This window comes from Mesoplodon mirus, assembly GCF_964341445.2.
Source record: "Mesoplodon mirus genome assembly, chromosome: 17".
Classification (NCBI taxonomy): domain Eukaryota; kingdom Metazoa; phylum Chordata; class Mammalia; order Artiodactyla; family Ziphiidae; genus Mesoplodon; species Mesoplodon mirus.
In genome coordinates, this window is record NC_138993.1 from 13568193 (window position 1) to 13585979 (window position 17787).

General features: G+C 36.5%; 1 protein-coding gene across 2 annotated transcripts; it reads left to right on the plus strand.

Annotated features, from left to right (window-relative positions):
- The first annotated feature begins 3242 nt into the window (after positions 1-3242).
- UFM1 (ubiquitin fold modifier 1) lies at positions 3243-14923 on the plus strand. 2 transcript variants are annotated; one of them, XR_014291679.1, is made up of 7 exons: positions 3243-3432; positions 3508-3564; positions 6680-6737; positions 10091-10130; positions 11663-11695; positions 12870-13060; positions 13650-14923. XR_014291679.1 is itself a non-coding variant. In XM_082601878.1 (6 exons), coding segments are annotated over exons 1-6 (258 nt in total). In that variant the 5' UTR covers positions 3244-3430; the 3' UTR covers positions 12938-13281. The 2 variants fall into 2 exon arrangements, 1 of the variants encoding a protein (XP_082458004.1); XM_082601878.1 differs by lacking the exon at positions 13650-14923 and having other exon boundaries at positions 3244-3432; positions 12870-13281.
- The last annotated feature ends 2864 nt before the right edge of the window (positions 14924-17787 follow it).

Consider the following 17787-nt stretch of genomic DNA (forward strand, 5'->3'; position numbering starts at 1 on the left):
TTAACACAGCATTTACATATTTTCACATACTTCTGTCTAGCAGATCATTCTCCTCTTTGCATAAGACTTCTTGTCATTGAATTATAACTTACAGCTAAGGTCTATGAAAGTTTAAAGTCTATATTTTGTGATTCCACTTATACTAAATGCTTAACATAATACCCAGCACACAGTAAATCTTGATGAATTTTGAGCTATTATTATTATCCTTGCCCCGATGATACCAAGACCTGCTAGAGGATTGCACGGGGAAGAAAAATAACAGGAAAAAAATGACCAAATTAAACCTCTCTAAAAATATCCATTTATTATTAATTGGTCAGCCTACAATTTGTATCCTGTAATATAAAGTGTTTGGAGCAGATGACCCTATGTTTTATCCCAGTGTAAACCTTCCAGAATTAAAAACCTTGACTATCAGGTGATTTTAGTCATAATTATAAATACAGTCAAATTAGGGTGAAAAAGCTAGAAAGACAAAAAAAAAAAATGGCCTCGAAATCTGCCATGTTGGACTTCCCTGGTGGTGCAGTGGTTAAGAATCTGCCTGCCAATGCAGGGGACACGGATTCGAGCCCTGGTCTGGGAAGGTCCCACATGCCACAGAGCAACTAAGCCCGTGCACCTCAACTACTGAGCCTGCGCTCTAGAGCCTGCGAGCCACAACTACTGAAGCCCTACGCCTAGAACCCGTGCTCCACAAGAGAAGCCACCGCAGTGAGAAGCCCGCGCACCGCAACGAAGAGTGGCCCCCGCTCGCCACAACTAGAGAAAGCCTGCGTGCAGCAACGAAGACCCAATGCAGCCAAAAGTAAATAAATAAGATAGATTTATTAAAATAATAATAATAAAAATAAATCTGACATGTTTTCTATTTTATTTAAACCTGGCTACAAAAATAACTGGTAAGAAGAATTTTATGATTCTGTTAGCAAATTTGTTTTGTCCTTAAGTAAATTTAATTTCCCTCCAATTCCTTTCTAATAATGAGAACTCTACATGCTTTTGCAAACAGAATACTGGCATGTTTCATTGACATTTAATGAGTTCTAATATGGGCACACTGTGCACGTCTACAATCATTTCTGCCTCTACATGATACTAATTGGACCCCTTCCAAAACACATTAGTCCACTTATGCTGTTTGTTGTCTTAAAGTGTTACATTTGCCAATAACCTCCTAAAATCCAGAGTTTGCTTCTCTTTACAGTCATTAAATATATTTCAACACTTTAACTTTTCAGTAAATAAGAAGGTCCTTCTTTTGTTAAAATATTTGCCAAATTTTGCTAAATGTCTTAGCAATGTTTAAAAAAGAGTAAATATTGAGTATTAATGGATTCATTTACCATTTTTTATGCATAAAATGAAACAAGCAGAAATTATGCTATGACTGAAGAGACACACTTATGGGGAGGAGAGTGAGAGGACGGAGGTGAGAAAGAATTCTAAACATTCAGGAACATGTATTTGTCAATGTCTTTTGGGAACACAATGTTTTTCCAGTGTATTTTTGATATAATATATTAATATATTTTCTGAAGAGGCAGCTAAATGTGAACTGAAGTCACACTGCCTAAGGTTGAATCCTGTCTTCACTATTTTTACACATACAATAAAAATGCTGATCAAAATATGTTTGTCTTTTCAGGATTTTGCCCCATGTTTTTATATGTGAGCAGAAACAAAACTATAAATATCAAGATGCAAATATTGTTTAAAAACATATGACATGTATTCTTAGAAATAGAGACTGTATGTATGTACTCTAATTCTTCATTGCTGTTTGGTTAGCAGACACCAGGTAGACACAATCAGTAGTTTTCTTCCTACTGCTATTCTCAAAAACCTTAGTCATACCAACAAAGCCCATAGTTTCAGCTATTAATGCTATAACTGTTGATCCCCAAATCTATCAGTCGACATTTGCCTCCATCCCTCTACATATATGGCAAGACCTACATTTTTAAAAGTGAAGAAGACAATGACTGTCATGAGAATATTGAGGGCTTACTTTCCCACAGTCAGAATCATCTCTCTCTGCATGGGGAGATACCACCATAGAAAAGTAGTCTGCTACAAAATTATGGCAAAGATGAAATTGGTTTTCAGCACTCCCACTACAGTTGCTTCCCTATTCCTCTCTTAGATATCTCTCCTTAAGAATCTAACATAATATACTAAATATTAACATTTTTTTCTATTATATTAGTGCCTACGTGTTTCCCATTTTGTCTATTTATTGCAGTGCTTCTTAAAGAGGGAATCACAGACATCGTAAGAGAATGTTTGTCTTCTAGACACAGATGCTTAGATTTGTAATAAAATTTAGAGGACACACAGTCGTCTTCCCTCACTATATAAGAACCTGTGACTATTAGATCCTAGAGGGTTGGCACCTACCTACCTTACTCTTCCCGGCATACCAAGCGTTTAGCTTTAGTGCCTGACACATAGAAAGGATTCAAATTTCTTATTAAGCTGAATAAATGTGACCGGTGATAGGCAACCTAGTTCCCTGGTTTAATCCTATTAGACCCACATAACAAACTATTGAAATCTGTTCATGGATTAATCTTCTCAACTGGACTCCTCAAGTGCAGGGATCTTGTCTTTCTCTCACCAGCTTGATAAGTCCCTTAGCTGTTGAAATTAAAAATGTAAAAGAAAAAAAATACGAGAAATCTACAAGATATAACATGATTAGGTTGCTGGACAGGCATAAAATACTAATATTAAAGCTAGGTGAGGGGCTTCCCTGGTGGCGCAGTGGTTAAGAGTCTGCCTGTCGATTCAGGGGACATGGGTTCGTGCCCCAGCCCGAGAGGATCGCGCATGCCGCGGAGCGGCTGGGCCCGTGAGCTATGGCCGCTGAGCCTGTGCTCCGCAACGGGAGGGACCGCAGCAGTGAGGGGCCCGCGTACCGCCAAAAAAAAAAAAAAAAAAAAAAAAAAGTTAGGTGAGGATTCCAACTTCTAGAGCATCAATCGAGCTTCTCCGCGCTCAGGTTGCCTCGGCAACTTGGAAGAGCGCCCGCCTCCGGCCCCGCCCACCGCCCCGCTCTTCACCCGCCTCCCAGGCCCCTTACTTCCGACCCGGGACCTGGAGTCCTGCTGTCTCTGCCTGTGCCTGTCTGCCTGACTGAAAATACAGAAGAAAATAACTGCAATTAGAAGAATATGCATTCCAAACGATCTGCAATTTTGTTTCAGAGATATACATGCAAAAGCAGTAGCTATCTGTAACTTGTAGGCTCCGCCCAGCGTGAGGATCTGGGCCCGATTTTTCAGGCAGTGCCTTGGACAACAGCAACCTTGGAGGACCCCAGCGTGCCGAAGGAGACGTGGGCCTGAGTGGGGCTAGACGCCGTAGAGGAAGTGGGGCTGCTGGACAGAGTTGGCGTGCTGTTTGTGTCCAGACCGGCTGCACCATGTAAGTGTTTGCTTTCCACCCGCCCCAGTCCCCGGTCCGGCTGCCCGACCTTAACTCTCCCGCTTTCTTCCACAGGTCGAAGGTTTCCTTTAAGATCACACTGACGTCGGACCCGCGGCTGCCGTACAAAGTGTGAGTAGCTCGGTCGCGGGGCGGGGGGTGGGGGGTCGCTATGGGCTGGGCGATATGAGCCTTCCCCGCAGCTTCCACACCAGCGGTCCGCGTTCCTTTCCTCCCCGGAGCTTCCCACATCCCACTCGAACTGAGATATCCTATAAGTGTCAGCTTGCCCGGGCGCGGGGCTGTGCGGGTATGTGTGCTGGGAACGTTGCTGGTGATTTGCGCTCTCTCTTTGGGGGCTGATGGAGCGGGAGGACGTGTGGACGGGGCTCTGGTGATTTGCTGGCGTCCTTAAAACAGTCTCAATCTGCTCGTGATGAGGAAGGCCTTTCACCACTTTGACCAGCTGTTAGAGGAAGTAAGGGAAAGCATCCCAGTCCAGGTTCCGAAGTTACTAGAACAGTCAGGCTCCTGATACTCGTTGAGTGTGACTCACTCGATAGTTGGGCTTCACAAAGTAAGAGAGATTACTCCCTCTCTCATCTTTAATTTTACCCTTTACATTGGATTGTTTTCATCAACGTGTAAGTTGGCTCTAGAAAAAAAGAATAAGAAGGAGGGAGGGAGAAAGATGAAGTAGTAGAGCAGCATCGGTATCTATGAGCGCCTGGAACGTGGTACCAGTTCACTCAGTATGTGTTGACTGAATGAATTTAGCAGCACACTTCTAGTTCAGTGTGTGTATAGTTGTATGTATGGATAATTTTTGTATGGGTGTGTGTATATAAAATAGACATAACACATGTATGGGTGTGTCAGGGTAAGTATGTTATGTTTCCTATTCAAAGTAATGGTATCTAGTATTTGAGTACTAGTAAAAGCAGCTCTGAGATTTGTGGGAAAACATGCTTTAACTTTTTAAGGCCACTTTTCACTTGTCAGGCAGGTAAATACATACTTCGATAGAGAAATGTTCCTTGAGTTGCTACTAGTTGAATTCTAAGAAAGATGTTTCAGTCCTGGATTTATTCGGGGGAATATCCGGGTTTTTATTGTTTGTTTTGTTTTTTTGTTCGTTGATAGATTCCCTGTTGGTATTGCTACTTGGTTATAGAAATGTTGAGATCAAACATTCTCTTTCATATACAGGATGCGTTAAAAAACACCTTTGACTCTTTCAGTCTAATTCCAGTGTTTCCAGTCTTACTCCCCACCTCTTCCCCCTCACCCCACCCCCGGCTACTCACCACCACCATCACTTAATCAAAGTTTCAGCCATCCTGTTCCCAAATTGACAAGCAAGTCGTTTTGGATCCTCCCTGTCTGGCACACGTTCTCTTGTGTGCTTCTAATGTAGTTTCGTGACTACCACTTCCTGACAACATCCTTTAATGATCAAAATTTCACCTCTGAGACAATTTCTGTGATGATCTAGGGAGTTCATTTCACCCTTCCCTAGTGTCCTATAGAAACTTTGTTTTTATTCTTTATAATAACACTTGTCAAGTTATGCCATAGTTCTGTTTATGTGAAATATTTATTTAAAAAAACAAATTTTGCCAGTAATTTACTTTAAAAGTTCATTTTAATATGCAGGATAGTTCCTATTTTTTGAAAACACCAATATAATGTAAGCGTAAGTTTTACAAAATGATGTGACAGGCAAACACAAGAGCTTCAAATCTAGGTAAGGTTTCTAGAGTTGCAGTAACTCCCAGTCCCTCTGCAATTTTCTGCCAATTAGAACATGCACTAAAATATGTTTTTATTTTCTGTTTTATTGGATTTTCTTTGGACAGTCTCACCAATTTAATATGCAGATAGAAACTTATGTTAATGAATATCAACATGGCATTTAATTATATGATACAAGGACACTTCCAGTCTTTAGTCCAAAAGTGAATTGAAACTGCAAACTTTTAGAAGTTCTCTAGAGTTTTAGGACAGTGAGTCTCAGGTTCTAAACTATAAATAAACTACAGAAATACTTGCAAAGTACTGTTCCCAGCTTTGTAAACTTTTACATTGCCAGTTTATTAGATACTTTTTAATCAAATGGCTATCCTTTAGAATTTTTTTTTTCTCTCTTTTTATTCCATATAAAAAAGGAAAGGGGAAAAAATGACATCTCTTTTCACTCTTCAGCAGTATTCGGGGGGAGTGGACTCGGGCAGCTGAGAAATCTATTAACACTTTCCTTACTGAAAGTCACTGTAATGTGCTGTGTCAGATATAATGATTTTTATATTCAGCACTAGATCTGTAGACTAAGTGAGGGGATGGTACATATACCTGAGGGTGCTACATAGTAGTAGTTGGTATTAAGTCGTTAGAGAGCAATACAGTGGTGACAAATAGAGAAGTTTCAAAGAGAAATGTTAGCTTTCCCTACTTTGAAAGAGGATTTGATCTTTAATCATTGTAATTTATTTTACATTGGGACTCTTATTTATCTTATTTAAGTTATTTCTGTGTCTTTGAGTGCTTCCTTAAGGTATAATGTCAATTATTTTTGAGTGTTTAAGTTGGGAAATTGATGCGGATTGACTGTTTATTGGCGCTCTTTAATATACTTGCCACTGTACAGGTCAGTTAACAAAATCACACGTCACTCTCTGAAATGTTTGTATTGAGTGAGCCCATTTTCAAATGACATAAAGGTGGAAAATCACTTAACATTTTGCCATAGTAAACATACTCATTTTCATCAACTTGGACTACTATTTTAGACTTGATGATTGAAACTTCACAGAAAGCTTCGTGAAAAGACTTACGATCTGATGATGCCTCCCAGGTAGCCTCTTCTTCTAATGAAAATGATCGCATTCTTGCATGGGATGAACTGGAGGCGGCAAAGTGTACTGAAGACTGAGGAGAGATTCAGCTTTTTGAAATCCATCTCTAGAAACAAGAAGCAACCTACACGCTAGACCTCTTTGTATCAAAGTATGAAGCATGTACAAATCCACACCTATGTAGGTTATTCATTTTCACATGGAGCTGAGGGCACCATCTCAGCAATAAGGCTAATAATTGCTTTCTTTTTTGGTAGAGTTAATGAGCATAGTATGCAATCATAATAGCCAACCTCAGACTCAAAAGACAGCTTTGTCAGTAGCCGAAATAAGTAACAAAGGACCTAAAAAAAAAACTCAGCCTTTTAAAAGATTCTTTTTAATTCTTGCAGACTCAGTGTTCCTGAAAGTACACCTTTTACAGCAGTCTTAAAGTTTGCAGCAGAAGAAGTAAGTATAGAAATTGGAACAACCTGTAGAGAGTGCAGTTTAGTGGTGTGTCTCAAAAATCTGCATGCATCTTGACCCACCACTGCCACATGGGTTCATTACTAGGTTTACGCTGTCAAAAAGTTAAGCCTCACTTATGGATAATAGTAGAGTGAAAGTTGAGACTCACCTATAAAAGAATGACTTAAACAAATTGACACATCTATTTAATGTAACCATTGAAAATTATAAGGACAATTTTTATTGAAATTGAAAAGATAGTGATGATATGTCAATTTTTTAAAAAAACATTATATCACACTGTAATCTGTATGCCTGTGTTTTTACTAGGTTTGATTCTAGAAGTACAATTTTATTATATATTTATCTTATTTTTCAAATTTTCTCTATAAAGCATGTGGACTGTCAGTAAAATTTATTGTTTTTAAAAGTGTTTTTAAAGATACGTTTGGGTTTCTGTTTTTAAGAAATAAAATTTTTCATCAGAATTTTTTATCAGAGGCATCTGTAAAGTAACTGTTTGGACTCGACAATAAGAAGAGAAACTTTGTCTGGTGGAAGTGACCTGAAAATGTGATTTAGGAGACTTAGCATTCCTCTTTTAACTGTGTCATTAATTATCTGTTTGACGTGGGGCCAGCCCACGAATTTCTTCCTTAAATTTCTTAATGTGTAAAATGGGAATAGTTAATGCCTACCCTTCCTACCTGATTAAGTGATTTTGTGTAAAAATATAATAGCATTTACTAAAATTTTGTGAAGTTAAAGGTGCAGTGCAGGTACAGAGTAACCCAACTCAGAATATTTCGTTCGAAATCTTACAAGTTTACAGTCACAGAAAAAAATTCAGTAATTAAATAAATAAGAAACCGGCTTAATCCATAGTCCGGCCCTGTACTTAAGGGATTAATGGAAAATCAGCCAGCCCTTCAGTGCTTCCGGCTCCTTATAGACTATTGTCAGGGACCACCGCCATCGCTCATCACTCGTTCAGAGTTAAACTGAAAAGTGGTATCACTTGCTTTATTGTCAGTTTGGATCTATCCTTCATGCAGAAAGAATAACTAAAAAGAGGTGGGGAACAAATCTGAACCCAGCATCATTACTTTTTGCTACACAGATCACTTGGTTGAAATACTCCTGGTTTGTGGCCTAGCAGGTTCCACAGATTCCAATTTAAGAAGTAGATCTCTTCAAGCTATAATTAATATTTATTATTAAAATTTGTAATTATTTTATAGGGTGTCCTTTTACAAGGCAAAGGCATTGTTGTGATCTGGGTCTTCTAGTAAAGCTTGTGAAAATCCTAACAGATGTGCAACAGAAAATGAACAAACTTCACACAACCACATGTATTGATCAAGGTTTTAGTGTACCTTTTAATTATAGTGAGTCACGAGTGTTACACACTTAGAAAGGATATAGCTTTAAGGCAGCAGTGAGAAGGCCTTTCACAAGATGACATTGTAGACTCTTTGAGTAAGGATAAGATTTGACTTAAGAAACCAGAAGTCTATGGATATAAATCCCTAGTAAAATTCTCTTAATAAAAAATAAAATCCCCCAGCATATGACTGGGAATTAATTTAACTAAAGAATGAGCTGTCAAAGCCTGAAAGAGCCTCTTAACATCCTAAATTATAAGACATATGGGATATGAGATAGAAATGAATGACAACTGAGGAACATAAAGTGCACTTTGCATCTGGGAAAAAACTTGTCAGTACTGTAGAAAGAAGTGGTAGTTACTGTATGTACATCACTGCTAATGCTTCCCCAGATGTCAGTTTAACCATCACTGCTACGTGCTGGAAAAGGAAGAAATTATGTCTGCAGTTGCTTTTGATTTTTAATGTCACAAAATATGTTACCCCTAAGAAAACGCATAGCTTATCTTAAAATGGACATAACTAAGCATAACAAATAGAAACTTTGTCATATTCAAGTTTTAGAAATCTGAAATTGCCTATAATTAATTTAGGTATTGGATAAAATTTTAATAAGTAATACAGCCTCTATAAAAACTTTTGAAGTATTTTTAAATTTATTAAAGTGCATTTTGAAGTTACTTTAAATTAGGTTTATTTAAAAATTTTAAAACTTTAAAAGGACATTTACGCTTAAGAATGTGCCATATGAACGGTAAAATTATTTGCTTTTTAGGTACATAAGCCTGTAACAAGTAATTGTTCTTATGCATAGTTAAGTTCTTATTTTAAAACTTGGCTGTTCAATTCATAAATTAAAATAAGCTTTTAGTTGTTTTTCTCAACTATGATACGTGACCACTATAAATACCGAGAGCAGCATTTCCCGGAGAGAGTGTTTTCCCCAGACCACCAGAACCACCAAAAAAAAAAAAAAAAAAAAACATTAAAAACTGGGATCAGTGGCCCAAAAGTATGGGAAACACATTATTGACTATTTTTTTGCCTGGAGTTAAATAAACTATATTAGCCTCATATTAAAGGATTTTGAAAAGACTAGTAGTTTAACCTAATGTTTTCCAAACTTATTTAATCACAAAACTCAACTGTAATATTTATAAAGTTAGTCCATGACATAGAAGTGCTTAATTAATATTTGTTGGAAGAATGAACTATGAGGACATGAACACACTTTGACAAATACTGGTCTCTGGAGCATTAAGAGGAGCATTCTACCTTTTAGCTACTAATAAGTTCCATACCACATTTCATTGATTGAGAAAGCTCTTCTTTTTACATCTCAGTGGAGTCTTCCTGTCATGCTTGGCCATGTGGCAGTCACATAATTGTCTAGCTGACATCACCTACTTGTACTTAGAGGTATCTCCTGGTGGCATAATTGGACTGTTGCAATCCCACGAGATTTAAGTCAGCAAATCATTTAAGGAGAACTTGAGGAAGGAATATGAGCCTTGGTTGGCCTCCCATTAAACACAAGAGAGCATTTGTTTGAACTTACTATTTCCACAAAGAAATTGGAGGGATATTCTAAGCGGTTGCTTTGCTTTTATTTTTGCTTATGTCTGAGCATTATATATGACAAAAGTAAATCATATCTAAGTCTGAAAGAGTAAACATTGGGCCATAGATTCCTTGACAGTGTTTTTCTTTTTTTGTAGTGCATAAAAAAGATGCATTTTACAATGTGTGGTGTCCTAGATACAATGAAATGCGGTATTTAGAGAACAGTGTTGTCCTTTAAAGATAAAGCAAGTTACAGTATTCTTTGATGATGTTACTTATCCTAAAAGATAAATCACATTTTAGAATTATAGAGTTGATTATATGTACCCCATCCTTGCTAGCCATCTTTCATAGTTAACATTATATGTATGTACGTATTTTTTGTCTTTTACTCCCTTTTAGTTTAAAGTTCCTGCAGCAACAAGTGCAATTATTACCAATGGTAAGAATTCATTTTAAAACTATGTATTAACTTTGAGTTAAAGAAACCAAATTAGTTAAAATCGACTTAAGTATAAAAGGCTAAAACATATATCAAAATAAATGATATACTTAATTGTAAACACTAAGTCAAGGTTATTGTTCATACTTGTCTCTTTTCAGTTTTTTTGTGCTTTTGTTATATAGTACAGCGCTTTATAATAGCTTGTGTCCTTATAACTTCATAACAAATTATTATTTAAAATAACTTGTCATTTTATTTTAAAAGGGGTTTTGGGGTTTTTTTAAATAAGTTATATTGGTAAATGCCTTTAGAATATAGGAAGCTAAGCAGGAATGTACCTTTGCTATACCTTGTTATTGCTTTCCTGATAAACAATTTCTTATAGACTGCAATAATGAGGATTTTATCCAGTTAGATATATAAATTAAATTCTGAATATCTTAGGATACTACTAATAATTAAGTTTAATAGAAATAGCCCTATGAGAAAATGCTGAAACAAGATGAGGAATAAAGGTTGCAGGGAATGCTTATTATCTTTCAAGAATACAAAGTAATATTCACAGGTACTGGTGAGTGGTTCGTGATTAGTTAAGATAGACTAAAAGAAGGTAGCTTTTTTTTAATGTTTTATTTATTTTATTTATTTATTTTTGGCTACGTTGGATCTTTGCTGCTGCGCGCGGGCTTTCTCTAGTTGCAGTGAGCAGGGGCTACTCTTCATTGTGGTGCGCAGGCTTCTCATTGGGGTGGCTTTTCTTGTTGCGGAGCATGGGCTCTAGGCACACGGGCTTCAGCAGTTGTGGCTCGCAGGCTCAGTAGTTGTGGTGCGCGGGCTTAGTTGCTCCGTTGCATGTGGGATCTTCCCGGACCAGGGCTCGAACCTGTGTCCCCTGCATTGGCAGGCAGATTCTTAACCACTGCACCACCAGGGAAGCCCAAGAAGGTGGCTTTAATGTGCAGTAAGTAGTATGATTTAGTTTAGATATGACGGAATTTCTCATTCTGAAACATGCTGCATGCTGTCACATTGAAGTGTGACTGTGTTTAGATGAAAACTATCTTACTCTTCTGGAAAGTTCTAAATTCACAAATGAATAGCTATTGGGAAAGTGCTTTGTAAACTTTTGTCAAGTGTCGGTGGAACTTACATCACTACGTGGGCTCTCCAGCCTTAGGATTTGATGCCTCAGAGCAATATTAAATGATTAATGACATACCTAAGGTGTTTTGGCTTTATTTTTCACTGGATGTGGCAAAATAGTATAAAAAACTATCTTCTTTGTAAAACTTACCAGGATCATTGTGTTGACAGATGTTCTTGTCTAATCCAGCAATATGTGTGAATACATAATAGTGAGAGATTTCAACAGATAACTCACCTGACAGATTGTCATTCGTGTTCTCAGTACAACTGTTTGGCTTATGCCTGTGTACACAGCAGCACTTTTTTGGCACAGTTCTTCTTGTTACTATTAAAGCCTTTTAGCTTTAGAAATAACTTAGATGATTTTACAACTTATTTTCTAGATGGAATAGGAATAAATCCTGCACAGACGGCTGGTGAGTATCTATCTGAAATCCATGGAGGTGTGGTGAGGCTACATTTATCAATTGATACTGAATGTTTAATTCATTCTAATTAGACTTGATAGGATTTAACCAAGGTAATAGTTGATTTTTAGGGATTGTATAGCAGTCTTTACCTATGTGTGTAAGTACTTTGTTTCTTTCTATGTATCAGTTATGTATGCTTTTGGCTACAAGAAAGAGAAAACCTGACCAAGAAGCTTTAAAGGTATTTGATACATGTAACAAAAAGTCTGAAGATTGTGCTCTTATGGGAATAATGATTTTGAACTACGTCATAAGGTAGTTGTGAGGTAGTACATGTAAAGTGCTTAAAAGTTTGCATTATTTATAGTAAGCATTCAATAAGTGCTGGCTATTATTATTTTAAAGAAGTACAGTCATTTAAATTTCACGGGGCCTAGTCTACACTCAGAGTTTCAAGCTGTTAACATTATACAGTGCTAAATATTGATGTCCTAACAAGCAGGAAGGGTAAAAGTAAACTTTTAAACAGGCAGTTGTATATTTGTGTTAGATGTACCTTCCCTAAGCATGATTTAATACAATGTAACCTCAGTCTTGAGGCTATTTTTTGAGAATCATAAGGCATTTTGTTGTATAGATGCCTTTAAACTTAGGTTTAAAGGTTTTGCTTTTCCTACTCTAGAAATGCTTGGTAGTTATATTAATTTGAATTACTGCTTACTCTGACATGTTGCCTGTTGGATTACCCTATAAAATTGAATTGTGGGCATCACGAGGTGTGAAGAAAATCTCAGCAGGCAACGCAGACCCAAAGTAGGTCAGGGTTTCTAAACTTCTGTCACTTGGGGTAGATTTAGATTTATTATTTTTCCTGCCCCTCGGTATTTTATTGTATATTAAAGTGACTATTGATGGTTAAATTACCTTATGTTTTATTTGATGATTGGTTTTGGTAGTAGTTCTTTGGGTAGTGTTCTTCTTTAAAGTTTTCAAACATTTGTTGGGTTGTGAAGATGTGAGGGGTAGGCACAAGACTTAAGCCTGGACTGGGGTTCTAATGATCTTTGAGCTTTGTACCTACTTGACACTCCTTTGTTTCTTTTACATAATAATTGTTGAAATGTTAAGATAGTGTGTCATTTTTTAAATACCTAACTTTTTGTTTTGTTTGTTTGTATAGGAAATGTTTTTCTAAAGCATGGTTCAGAACTGCGAATAATTCCTAGAGATCGTGTTGGAAGTTGTTAATATCTGCTGCTTGGAACATAAAATCCCCTTCCAGAATAAATATTGGTATTGTTATTGTTGTAAAATTGGAATCAGGCATTTGAAATCCTATGAAGACACCAGTAGTTGATGAAGTCATGAAAGGTGACTGTCTGTCCCTTCTTGTTATTCACACTCTTCACATGAACAGGGGCGGCTTCTGCATTGAGGGTCTCATCACCACAGAAGATCACATTACTACCTCACAGTACACACAGGTAGTTCATTGGGGGTAAATGGATTATCCAACTGTGTCTTATAACTGGAGGATATTTCTGATCATTCTTTCTGAGAACATTTGGAAAATTAAAATTTACTGAATCTTCCTATTTGTCTTTGAGTTAATAATGTAAAAAGATTATCAATCCATACGTGGCAGTTTGCTTGAGAGCATCTGACCTGCAGACACAAAAGTAGTTGAATTCTTCATTAATATCGTTTATGATAAAGGATCACATCAATGAATAACTATCTTTTTATCATTTAGCTTGTTTTGAAGCTTCAGACTTCTTGAGTTCTTATAAATTTTAATTTAAAAATCAAAGAGCCAAAAATTGGATTTTCGATCTAGCCCCTTACGTGTAACGTTGGTATCCCACGCCAAAGAGTTTAATTGAGACTAAAATAGAAGCATCAGTTGCTGAATTATGCATTCCTTTATTGATCTCTTTTTTTAAAAAAACCTTTAAAACAGGAATCCTCAAGAAGCCATCTTTTTGAGGATAATATATCTAAATAGTGTCCAGGGAGAAAGTATTATCGTAAAGAGGATCTGACATTCACAACAGACCTCAAGGAGATGCTAATTGAAATGCTCACTAATTCTACTTACTGAAGACCCAACATTTAAGGAAGTGTGAAGATTAGTTACTGGAGTGAATAAGAAGCTCGGAAAGGAAGATGGGGAAGCCCAGATGACCAGGCTTCTAGTAAGAAGGAAAGAAATGAAAAGGGGAGCAGAAAGCTGTAACGAGTGTCACAGAAAAGGCCAAACTGGGTAGACAGAACTGCAGAGGCCATGTTGGGAAGAACTGCAAGGAAAATAAAATACTTGACATTGCTATAAGGAGCAGAAGGCAATCAGAGAAAGCAAAGCCTAGGCCTTGTCAACATACAGATTTCAGAATTCCCCGTAGAGAACCTAAAGAATGATACGCATAAGGGAAGATTTGGTTTGCCCTTAGAGAGGACATCAGTATCTGCACATCTTGGAAGGCGAAACGAAGGCTCGTAGTGATTGAAAACCAGTGCTTGACTTGCTGTATTCTGGATGGTAAGCTCTGGAGGCAGGCCTGGTGTCTGTCTTGCTCTTTCTAGGCCTGAAAATGTAGGCCTTCAATGAATATGTGTAGAATTATTCATGAATAAAGTATTTCTAAGACCAATTTTTATCCAAGTGTGCATAGGCTCTAGGTTCATTGGGAAAAAAATAATGCAACAGAATCAGTATCCGAAGAGTAATATTGGTTAAGTTTAAGGAAGTAACTAGATATTGTTCATATATTTGACAAATGAACAGCAGGATTCTGAATTGTAAAGGGAAAAAAAATTGTGCTGAGGTAGTATGTTGCTAGTGTTTGGGGAATTTTTTATTTTTATAAACAGTCTGACGCTTAAAGACTCCTGGTCTTTAACAACATTAAGCCTCAGTTAACCAGAAATTTATACCCAGTTTTCTGCATTTTTTTGTTTTATTTAGATTTCCCCCATTCTGTTGCTAGCACAAAATTCTGCCTAATTTGTTATATTAATAAGTTTTATGATGTCTTCTACCATAATTTGTTTAATATTTTTGTTCTTTGGTTGGAAAATTGTATTGCAGTAGGGTCTTAAAAATATTTTCTTAAAGAACTAGACGTTTTGTTATTAAATAAATGTGATCTGTAACTTCTTTGTGCAGAATGTTTTGAAGTGTTGTATTTAGCTTAAATGCTTTATTGGTACTCTTGTGAAAATACATTTTCTTATACCATAAACCATATTGTCTACTCTTATTATTAGTGTTTAATTACCACACCTGTTGAGCCAGTATATAACAAATGTAGCCAAAACAAAAAACAAAAAAAAGACAAAAATGATTAATGGCTATAGGTCTTAGAAATGAATATATATTTCCAAATGCCAGTCCATTTGGAAAAAAATTCAAGTTACAGTGTCTATAGTAAGTGTTCAGGTTGGTGGGTCCTAAATAAACCTGGGGTGATTATCAGAATTACCTTGGAAATTATAAATACAGATTTCTGGAAGCCATCCCTAAAGTTCTTACTCATTAAATCTGGAATGATGTATAAGAATTTCTGTTTATAAAAGCAGTCCTGATGATTTCTGCTTTGCAGCTCAGTTTGAGAATTAATGATAGCTTTTCACTTTGTAGATGAACAAAATGCAGTGTAAGGGGTCAGAGTAACTAGAATATGTTCTAGAATCTAGGGAAGTGTACATCCCACTGCTTGTTCCTCCAGTAGCTAAGTGCAGAGATTCTATAACAGTCTCTCTCACTCACTGGTAGTAAAGCCTCCTTTTAAAGTGTTCCACGTCCAATAGTTTTTTGGATATTTTATTTCTTAAGATTAGTTATTTGAAAGAAAAGCCAGTGGGAAGAAAACTCAGTCCAATTTAAGCTCCCCGGTTCCCAAATTAAGACATTAAAAATACCCACCATGTCTTTACCCAAAGACCTAGAAATATTTGTAACTTGAAAGCATTTATGTACTGTAACGGAGCACTTATAAATTAACTGACCAAATATTAGTGTTCCCAAGGCTATTTATAAACTGCATATTACATATGTAAATCATATATATGTGTATGTATACATATATCTATTTTATGTCTTTACCTATGGAATTGGTATATATATATATACACATAATTTATATGTGTAACTCATCTAAAAATGTATTGCACAAATATGTATTGAATATGAATACACAGTTTCAATATGTATTGAACATCAAATATTTTGATATTTACTTTCACATGTCTCATTCTTCACAACAATGCCAAATTATTCCCATTTTCCTGAAGAAGGAAGAGGCTTAAAGAGGTTGAGATTTAAGATTTGACTCCTTGTTTGACTTTGGAACTCTCCATATCATACTGGGAGAATTTTTCAGTATCTTTTCACAATATACTAGATCTATATTGAATTATAAATTTAAAAATATAAGAGAAATGTGTCAGGCCTAAATTCTCATTTCAGAGTACCAAATATGTGTGTAATCATGAATGGCATTACTTACTAATGGTGTAAATATGGTATGATTGTAGGACATTAAGTAAAAACCAATCAAATAAAGGTAATTATGAGTCTGGTGTGACTCCATAGGGTGGCTTGGTAGGAGTGGACTTTGGCCCTGCATTCAGCAGCCCCATCAGACAATTTATGTTTTGAACCTTGTGTATCTTGCAGATGCAGCTACAAGATTAGCTCCCTAGTAACCTGCTCTTCCCACCAGACTCGCCTGTAAGCCCCTCCAATACAGAAATTCTGGAAGTACCCTCTGATAGTGCCGGGGATGGATAAATCAGTATTTAAACCAGGCTGTTTAATTAAACCATTAATTGAAATAAACATTCTCAAAGAGCTCAATCTGTCCAAACTATTAGCCACATCTAACTACCTAAGCCAGGCATTTGAAACTCATTAGATTCTCGCCTTTATCTTGCCTTAGCAAACCAATCATAAAATTCGATTGATTCTGTTTACAGATTATAATCTCATAGCCATCTCCATGATCTAAAGCCCTCAGTTTCTCATATATGCTATTATAAAAGCCTCTAGTCTCCATTTCCTTTTCCACACTTTCGTTGTAATGAGCTTTGTGACATGGAAATATGATCATGTAGTTCCACTAATCAAAATCCCCCTGAACAAAAATGTATACTTCTCATGACATCTGTGGCCCTTCTTGAACTGGTCTTTGAACTGTTCAGAGTCATCTGTTACTGCTACTCTCTTTCGTACAGTTTCCTTCTCCAATTCACACTGCAGCTACACTGAACTACAAATAATATTTAGTATCTGATGTGCCGTATTATGCCTCCATGCCTTTGCTTTCTCCCTTTGCCTGCAAAGCCTCAGACTCATCAAGTTTAGAAGCCATGGAGCCTTTGCTCACTCCTCCCAAGTAGAGTTAGGTGTTTAGCTCTCTAAGCACCCATTGCATTTTGTACATTCCTCCATTACAACAATTATTAAATACAGAATTATATTCGTCTCTGATTTAAACTATAAATTTTATAAAACATAAGGTCATGACTGACACTGGATTTCCAAAATTGCCTTGCCCATAGCAGGTACCCAGTAAGGACTTTATAATCAAAAGACTATGTAAAAGAATGAAAACTTTGAAAATTTCAACAGTGTGTCTCCTACCTGATAACTTCTTTAGTCAGATTATTTAATTAACCAATATACCCATATTTCCTCACCACTTCTTGTAGCAGGGATTTACCCTGTCTCAGAAACGAAGTAATCATTCTTCTAAAAGTGTGAAGCATCCTCCCATTTTTTAACAAATATATATTAATCATCAGCTGTATTATAGATATTGGTAAATACTGGAGATGAAATGTGATTAAGATTCATTCCTTTTTCTTGGGCTCTCAAAAATATATACATTTCAAAACCAGCAAAATCTGCCAAGTGAAGTAATTATATGGAAGGATATACTTCAAACCCTTTTTTAATGGGCAGAGCACAGCTAGGAAATTGACATTATCTCATTTAAACCTTAATCTCTTCACAAACTGCCATGTTCATTTCTTTACTGTTGAGGGAGCCAAGATTTAGGTTAATGTGTTCAAAGTTACAACAATGAGGTTGGTTC

Excerpts from the sequence above, each read along its gene's own strand:
- UFM1 (XM_082601878.1), top strand. Across the intron at positions 6,738-10,090 it reads TAAAGTTTGCAGCAGAAGAA|TTTAAAGTTCCTGCAGCAAC; the intron begins GTAAGTATAGAA and ends ACTCCCTTTTAG. Across the intron at positions 11,696-12,869 it reads AAATCCTGCACAGACGGCTG|GAAATGTTTTTCTAAAGCAT; the intron begins GTGAGTATCTAT and ends TTGTTTGTATAG.